At 42.5% G+C, this 8,972-nt stretch overlaps 1 protein-coding gene across 1 annotated transcript in view; it reads right to left on the reverse strand.

Annotated features, from left to right (window-relative positions):
- Positions 1 to 8,357, reverse strand: part of LOC103905063 (fatty acid desaturase 1) — an 11,180-nt gene extending 2,823 nt beyond the window's left edge. Inside the window, exons 1-8 of the mRNA XM_009286634.1 lie at positions 8,139 to 8,357; positions 5,427 to 5,537; positions 4,777 to 4,974; positions 3,639 to 3,740; positions 3,319 to 3,447; positions 1,388 to 1,445; positions 868 to 944; positions 272 to 369 (exon numbers count right to left, since the gene is read on the reverse strand). Of these exons, the coding sequence (XP_009284909.1) occupies positions 272 to 369; positions 868 to 944; positions 1,388 to 1,445; positions 3,319 to 3,447; positions 3,639 to 3,740; positions 4,777 to 4,974; positions 5,427 to 5,537; positions 8,139 to 8,357 (992 nt within the window). The remainder of the gene's footprint in view (positions 1 to 271; positions 370 to 867; positions 945 to 1,387; positions 1,446 to 3,318; positions 3,448 to 3,638; positions 3,741 to 4,776; positions 4,975 to 5,426; positions 5,538 to 8,138) is intronic.
- Positions 8,358 to 8,972: the final 615 nt, after the last annotated feature.

Here is an 8,972-nt window from a genome sequence, read left to right on the forward strand (position 1 = left end):
CATGTTCAGCCGGCTGTCGACCAGCACCCCCAGGTCCTTCTCTGCTGGGCAGCTTTCCAGCCACTCTTCCCCAAGCCTGTAGCGCTGCATGGGGTTGTTGTGGCCCAAGTGCAGGACCCGGCACTTGGCCGGGTTATACTGTTCCTTCCTGGCTGACTATTTATTTCTGGGAAAATTGTAGTGAGTATGATTAGTTTTCATTTATTTCTGTTGAAGCTTAATATTGTTTACATATATTAGTCATGGGGACTGTGGGTACGCTGTGTGTTACCTGGACAGCCAGTAGTACACCATGAAATTGTTAAATCCCATTAGAGGAATATACATGAGGCAGACTCGGATGTTGAAAGACACAACCAATAACAGGTCCTGTAAAACAAAACAAAACAAAACAAAACAAAACAAACAACAACAAAAAGATGAAACTAAGCCTTTGTTGATGAACTCCCTCCACTCCCTCCTCTCCCCTTTACTTGAACTGCAGCATAAAAAAATGTTCTTATTTATTGATCTCTTATTTATCAGGAGTAAGCTCCACACCATCATTCTGCCTCAAGTTGAGTGTATCCCTGAAATATTCCCACAGCACTCACTTTACCATCAGTAACTAAAGACCAGCAAACAGCCCTGTAATCACAGTCTGTCTAGGTCTGATCGTTTTCTGTTAACTTTTATTCAGCCGCTAAGAGGCTAAAAAGCCTCTTCTAAAAAATTCTCCCCAGGCCCGTTGACTGCTTTCCTGCTGCAGCAAGCCTAGAATCAGCCTTTTCTATCTTAAACCCCACAATCACCTGAGGTGAAGGTTAATATAGCCACAGAGTGGTGACATTTTTTGAAAGTCTTCTAGACAATGCAAGTAGTGCTTACCAACCACTTTTTCCTCTTGATTGCAAAGTAGAATATAGACAGCTGGAAGAAGGGTACAAGTGCAAGTGGGGCCAATACTGAAGGGAAGAATGAAAACAGAGAGACATTTATAACTTCACTGCGTCATAAATCTTACAGAATATTGGGGGGGGTGGGGAACAGTTCCCCTAAAAAATTCTTTTTTGCAGTGGAATAAAAAAATTGCTGTCTTCCATTTACACTGACTTGTTATGTGTCCACATAATCTGTTCCTCTTTTCATCTCACCACTTCTTCATTTCTTTCCCATCCCTTACGTCCTCACATTCAATTCACCCCTATCTAGTACCTAACATCGCATAATCCTAACAGAGACATAAGGGGCAATTCCTCCTCACGTGAACCTTCTTTAACGTGAAGGAAGCTTCCTGAAGCTGTGACTTCAATGGGAGTACCTTTAAAATCTTTATTTTGGGAGGGAGACGCAGTCATGATTTTTAGGTGAAGTTCCTACAGCACTACAAGGAAGCGGGGATACTCACAGATGAAATACTTATGCTGATAATTGTAAGGCATGAACTTCTTCTTCTTTTTTCCAAGCTGAAAAATGAAAAGACATTGTAATGGGCCAGTTGGAGACCTGAGACCCTTCATAAGGTATTTCTTATTCCTGTCTAATGAACACACCAAGAACTACTTCTTAATCTCTCTAATTCAACCCCTCTTCTTGAAAAGCAGGTGCTGAAGTTCCAAAGCAAAGGAGAGAAGCAGATTTCATTTGAGCCTCTGTATCCAGATATGAACGTTACGCCGATGTCAGAACAGAGCCATTTTTTAGGAGAGTTCCAAGCCTCATGGCAGGATACAAAAATGCTCAGAAATCACAAAAATGCTCACAAGTCATTTGAATTTTGTAGGGGAAGTTTCCAGTGATGGTAAGGAAAGTCCAATCTAACCAATTCCACGTATTCACCACGGAGTGCTGAGACCATCGGTGCTCAGGGAGGAACAGGTTATTAACATGAAAACTAAGACAAGAAACTTGATGGGTGACAAATGCAGGATGTCTTTGCTGTGAAAGCTACATCTGAATTTCTGTATCAGATGAGATAGGATGCAGATATCCCAAATTTTTGAGTAATGGAGGAGATAGTGGCCAGAAATGACACAAGCATTTGGATGCTATCCTAAAATGACTGCAAGATCAAAGTAGTAAATACTCTATAAAGACATCTGCCTTTTTGTTTTGTTGAATATTTTGCCTTCAAGTACATGAAACAGCAAAGAGATGAAACATTTACAAAAAGAACAAGTAAGTTTATTTCCTCACGGTGTATTTTTTCACTATTTGCACAAAAGGGTTCTTAACATCTTATGTGCTTATGATTCTTCAAAGAACAAAATAATAAGGCAGTAAAGCAAACTATTTCCAGAGCTCCCCTATTACTAAGAAAAAAAACCTTGAACACCTCAAAGATGTCTTCACTGGATCAAAACTGAAACAAAACAAATGAACTGGACTAAATGAAACCACTGAAATCCATTTTGCCCATCCACAGTGCGCCTGACTCTTTTCTGTTAAAGAGCAGGAAGACGTGAGAACTGATTTCCTACATTTTCACTTCCATCAAACCCTATCTAGCACAGCCAGCCCACTCTAGATGGTCATGCTAATACATAGTCATGAGAGATCTTTTGGAAGGCCACTGACAAAATCCTTCCTAGTTGCAGCTAACAGTTTTCCATGAATAAGTATTTTGTATAAACTCTCTTTACAGGAGTCTTTCTGAGACAGCAGAGTTGGAATTTTCCACATGCCTCGAAAAGCTGTAATTTCTTTGCTTATTACCAGCTAAAGGAGAGTGAGACGTTATTTTAAGAGGCTGGTTATCTAACAAAGAGGCCATTTCATCACCCCATGAGTAAACAGAATTGCCAGGCACAGGCAATCGCCAGGAAAAGGCAAAAGAGAGCTTGCCTATCCAATCAGAAATCATAAGGATGCAGGGAGGGTTTGTTCATGCTTTTTATTTTTATGAAAGCCATAAAATTAATTTTATTAAGAAATAATTTGCTACGTTTGCGTTTTGTGCATAGCAGCTATAGTGGTCCCGAAGGATTTAGGTGCCAAACAGTATCCACGGCCAAAAGGTCCCAGAGGGAACATCTGACTCACTATCTACAGGATCACTAAGAACATCTAACACTAATGCAAGTGGACTGACTCATTCTTTGGGCTGCCTTCAAGGTGCTTACCCTGCTCTTCTAGCAACACAGAGAATTTAAGCACTGATTTTAAGACTTCGCTTCTCAGGAGCTGGTGCCTAAGTCAGCACATGAGACTCAGACCTTGGAACGCTTTGGAAATTACCATGAGTTTATGCAGAAAGGCACAATCTGGGTTATTATTATACCTCACTCTATAGCTTTCTGTCTTTAAAATCTTTGCTTCTCCAGCCATCCCCATGCTCACCTCCACGGAGAGTGTCTTTCCCAAGCTGAACAGGAGAGGGTGCATGTTGAGGTCAGGGTCTTTGCGGAAGCAGTTGGGCTTGGCATGGTGCTGGTTGTGCAAGTGGTTCCACCAGCTGGCTGGTAACCCCTGCAGGAAAAGTTGAAGACCAGGGATTCAAACCAGAACAATATCAACAATTACATAACTATTTCTCCACCTATTATTGATGACTGCACTACACTTCCCTCACAGGCAATATTACCTGAATGTAGGGACACTCCCATTCATTGCTTAGTCCAGATTAGCCCCAGAGAAAATTCCCACCATGAGGCAATTACCTTCAGAACATTTATCACAACGATCTGCAGAAGTCGATTCCATTTAGGCTTCCTGAAGACAGAGCAGTGCCCCAGATCATGTTGGAACCAGCCCATCTGGATCTGGAAGACAAAAGGATCACTGAGGAAACAGAATCACAGTGGCGTTGCGTTAATTTGCCTTGGGAGTCTCTGTAACTTCATAGTGTGAGTGCATCTTCCTTCTAGTTTGGGGAAGAAACACCACCTGCTGTCCTACGTGCTCAATGCTGAGAACTTCCTTCCAGGCTACTGTCCGCTAAAGCTGCTCAATGCCAGATACTGATTTTATTGTAGCAGCTAAAGGGAAAGGAGCAAAGCATCATCACAATTAATCTGACTGTTACAGCATGGAAATCTTTTGCTCCCATTGCAAATATATCATTTCCAAGTAACCAGCTAGAAAGTGTAAGAATTTCCAAATCCATAGCTTCGTTGCATTTCATATTCCCATGGAAATACAAGAATGCTCTTTGAGGAATATCTGCCTTAGCAGATATTAGGCAACCAGAACAGATTAAAAAATTAGTTACTTTGCACTTGTTCCATGGATGTCTGAGCAAACCTAAGGTTTCAGCGTTTCTAAGAAAAACTTGCTTTCTTCCTCCCCTCACCCTCCAATTTCTCCCACCTAAGGGCCACAAAGTCCTGTTCCCTCCTTCCCTACACCGACCCTGACACGTATCGTGCCCTTCTATGATTCAGTTTACTAAACCAGCGGAAAACTATTCAGGGCTAGTGAGTGTAATTGGCTTATAAAGGACCCAACAAACACCAGAGCCATCAGTCAGTAAACAGAAGGAACATGGAGCCAAAAGTGGAGCTGAGGTTTAAATATTCCCTCTTTTGCTGGGGTAGGTGATTAGATCAGCTCATCCCATCTTGTGAAACTGCCAGCTCCACAACACCCCTCCAACCCTAGTGAGCAGCTTGTCAGCAAAACTAGATTTGCTGGAGGCAACAAAAATTGTGATGTAGAACGTGCTTGTTCTCTTCAGCCAGATTACAGGATCTAAGAAGAGGCAGTAAAGCAATGACCAGGATATGAACATTTCATTAATCCTCTCCAGCTGGAAGAACCAAACATGTCTGCAGTGTTGAACGGCTGTCAGCAGTTTACCTGAGCAATGGTGAAGAACGCAATGCCAACCAGGAAAGGCACTAAGGATATCCCAAAGTACCAGACCACGAGCCAGGATGCAGCATCCAGTACCAGGAGGTGAAGGAAAATCAGGAAGAAAAAGATGTAATTTGGCCTCAGAAGTCCCATCTTCTTAATAGTGCAGCGCAGCTCACGAAAATCCTCTAAAAGTGATTTCTGTGGGTAAAGTGAGTATTAATGCACTGTCTACTTTGAAAATGTAACATAGCAGACCCAGGAATCCCAAAGTAGCCATGGAAGTCAGAGGAGATATTCTATCAGAGGGGTCTCCGTGCAAAAACGAGCATGAGATCAACAGATCTCGGCTTTGCTTTGACACTGGAAAACAAGTTGCTGACAGGCTCTGTTACTGAGATGTCGCAGTGAGAAGAACTGAGCAGGATTTGGGGCTCTGGGGCTCATTCCTCACACCCAGGTGTGGATTTAGTGATTCTGGGACAGCGCATGTTTCCATGCACGACTACTGCCAGCTGCCTCCCCACCACCCAGCCTATGGCACAGTGTCGGGCATGCTGCTTCAGAAATTATTTCTGCTAGCTCTCTTATTTTCCTTCTCCTCCCATACTGAACCCCAAGCCATTCCCACAGCTGGATTCTAGGACACTCACTTTTTTATTAGACTCAAAGCTGGGTTGATCTGGTGCCAACTCCCCAATCAGCAGAGATTTCAAGTATTTTTTCACCAGAGACTCATCATTGTGAAATGCTACAAAGGCATCCTGAGAAACACACAAAGGAAGGGGGTAAGAAAGGGTTATGTGACTAAACACTGGATGCTGAGCGTCTCCTTTTCCCAGGTCTTTGATATAATACATAATCCAGTTTCCTTTGTCCATTTTTGTCCCTTTGGTTGCTCCTGTAGTTCTTTGCCATCAGCTGGAGCTTGGCCCAAGGAAGCTGGAGAGGTTTCAAGAAACTAGATTTCATAAAAGTACCTGGGCGAGGCTGGTAATAAACATGAAAGTGTTTGATGAAAAACTCTTTGCAGAGGGAAACACGCTCTTTCATCTGCTTGTTTCAGCACAGTCCTTCCTTGGAAGGCTCCAGCCAGCAGCCCTGCCCTCTGGATGGGACCCAGGAGCAGGAAAACACATCAATGAATGAGGTGTGTCTTTGCCATGCTTAGGATGATGTTTTTAAAATCCTGTCTTTATTACACTAGGGCCATAAGAAATATATGCTGGAGCTCCATACGCAGCGGGACTAACTGGGTATCTCTTACAGTTGCCTGTAAGTTTTCAGACTGATTGATGTTTTGGGGAACTGGGTAACACTAGCGACACAGACGGGTCTGTCCAAGAACCATTTGAAATGCCAGTTTCAAAATCAAATATAAACTATGCAATAAAGGCTGAAATTCCAGATAAACCAAAACTCTTCTTTAGCTCACGTCCTCAGTGAATTTTCCAGAAGAAAGGTAAAGAGGCTGACCACACTCTTTTGTCTTCCAGAAAGAGTAGATATAACAAAATCCTCAGTGTCTGAGCAGCCAGGTACTTGCTGATTTTGGCTCTGAAAGTCAATGTGGGTGATCATGACACAAAAAAATCCCGCACACGTCTGGTCAGGATTCAGTCCCTGGAAGAGGACAGAGGTCTTCCCTTGTGCAGTCTGACATCCCTCTGGAGTCTTTTGTTTAGAGACAGTCTATCCCTGAGTACCTTAGTCTAGAAGAATTCAGAGCAAGGTGACTTTTTGGACAGATGAGCTTTCTACAGATATCTAGTGGCCCTTTGTCACAGTGACAAATGAGTAACTCTGTCCAGACCCAGAGGACCGGGGAAATCTTTCCATTATGATTCTGTGCCCCTCATCCTACAGTTTTTTATACATTTTTATGTAGCTCCCTCTTGCCAGGAATTCTAAAACTGAGTCAAGCTGTAAGTATCTGTACCGCAGCTTAGAAACAGGAGCCAGAATCCTTTTAAGCAGACTTTCTTATCCACAATATCAGTATCACAGATTCTTATCACAGAAATGCAAGCCTTTCAGTCCTGCAACCTGTCCTTTCTCCTCCCTGCTCTTAGGCCCTGATTATCATCTTACAAGAGATTAACTTTAAGGACTATCATCTGCAACACACCTAACCTCCAACATTTGACATCAGTGTAATGTTCTGCAATGCATATTGTCTATATTTACAAAGTAATCCACACAAAGGAAGAAAATTATTTGTAGAATAAGTGTAAGGACTTGTGTTTAGACTATTACGCTTTATAGATACCCAGGGGTTTTAACTGCAGTGAATTTGTCTGGTATGAATGAGTTTAAAGAATAACCTTTGGTCTTGTATTTATTATTACAATAATATTACAGTCTGTTTTTCCTCATTATTACTTTTGTACATTTTAAACCTACTTCCTGATAATTTCATTATTGTGTTATGAAAACAGTGAATAAATTTTCCATCATTTTCTCAATGCTACTTGTGGGGTTTTAAAACTATTTAACTATTTTACAAAGGGATGTAGTACAACTATACGTAGCAAAAAAAGATGAATGAGTTCTGGAACAGCTTTCATACTAGACGGCTGCCTTGGAAAAGAGGTAACAAGTTAAATAGTTAAATGTAGACTGGTTATTTTTAGAATTTTTCCTCATCTTCTGCAGCCAAATGTCATTCTGCTGCTTTCTCAGTCATTTTTCATGTATTTTATTTCTTTTCCCCCTTCCTTTGAGGGGGGGGAGCCTTTTTGCTCAAGACTCTCTTCTCCTCTCTCCTTTGAAATAGCCTTTTTGCTCAAGACTCTCTTCTCCTCCACTTACCTGTACAAAATAGCGTCACTTCCTTGAGTGCCCCCTTCTCTCGCTTCACTGCCCCCAAAATTACTTTGTGTTTGGATATTACCTCCTCCTTATCTATCTTACCTATCTATCTACCCATGCTCTATCTTTATCATTTGCTTATCACCGATCACATCCATGTGACACTGAAAGAGCAACCTTTAAAGTAAAAATACGTGCTGAGCATACTGCTTCCTACCCTCTTCCCTTTCTCACTGCTACAGCGGAGACACTTTTCAGGCATCTGGAAGATCAGCTTGCCTGATCACGCCTGGTGGCAAGACAACCTACACGGGTATTGCTTTGTTTACAGCATGGTGTAATGAACCTAAACAGAGCTTTACAATTTGCATAGCAGGTAACTCTAACCTTGAAGGTAAGCAGAAGGGCATTTTTACAGACGGCCCAGACACGTCCACTACTTTGTCTGACCAAGCACAGTGCCAACTACCACAAACACTCTCCACTGGAGTCCCACCACGTCATCCTGCCCTGACAATGGAACCACCTTCCTCCACTGCCCTCCTAGATCTTACCGTAGCATCTTGCCCAGCATAGTGGCTAATAACTCGGCTGCCTCCAGGGTGCTGTTTGGAAAACTTGCTGATATCATAAACCTTCCTGTCGATCACCAGCCATTGCTCCCGACCTTGACCATGGCCATCGTGGATTCTGATCTCTTCCCAAGTGAAAAGCTGTAGAAAGGCTGACACAGGTCGCGTCTCCTTTTCAGTGGAGCCAGTCTGTGGAGCCATCTGGACTGGTAGATGCGCAGTCAGCACTGAGATTCACTAGTCTAAGCTTTGCAGCACTGTGTCCAGGCAGAGGATGAACCATCTCAGCCTGCCCGTTATACAGTCCCTCTCCAAGCCACTCCCTGTGCTTCTAGGACTGGTTGGCTCCCCTTGCCCAAACACACCCTTTCATAGCTCCCTCCTCTTTCACGTTCACACCAGACACTTCGACACACCCTGGAATAAAAGCCCTGTTCCTTCTTGTCCTTTCTGAGTTGCCTTTGGAAGGTCTGATTACTCATGAGAGCTGTAGACTGCTTCACTGAATACAAATATGCATAAATAGAAAAACTTAGGAAGATTATCTGTTACTCAGTTAAATGGGATGGCAAAATGACAGAAAGAACTATTAATTGAGCACCTTCATAGAGCATTAGGAACTGGATAAAGTAAGCTGTTGACTTCCTTCCATACTGCTGAGTCAATATGAGAAATATATTTCTCTTAGCCAGAAGAGAAATCTGAGGAAGGCTATGGGCAGATCTTCTGCAGCAAATATTCAGCGACCTTATTAGAAAACTGAAGTACTGTCAGCATCATAAATATTCTATTTTATTAGAAAACTGAAGTACTGTC

This window comes from Aptenodytes forsteri, unplaced genomic scaffold (genome assembly GCF_000699145.1).
Source record: "Aptenodytes forsteri isolate BGI_AS27 unplaced genomic scaffold, ASM69914v1 Scaffold252, whole genome shotgun sequence".
NCBI lineage: Eukaryota > Metazoa > Chordata > Aves > Sphenisciformes > Spheniscidae > Aptenodytes > Aptenodytes forsteri.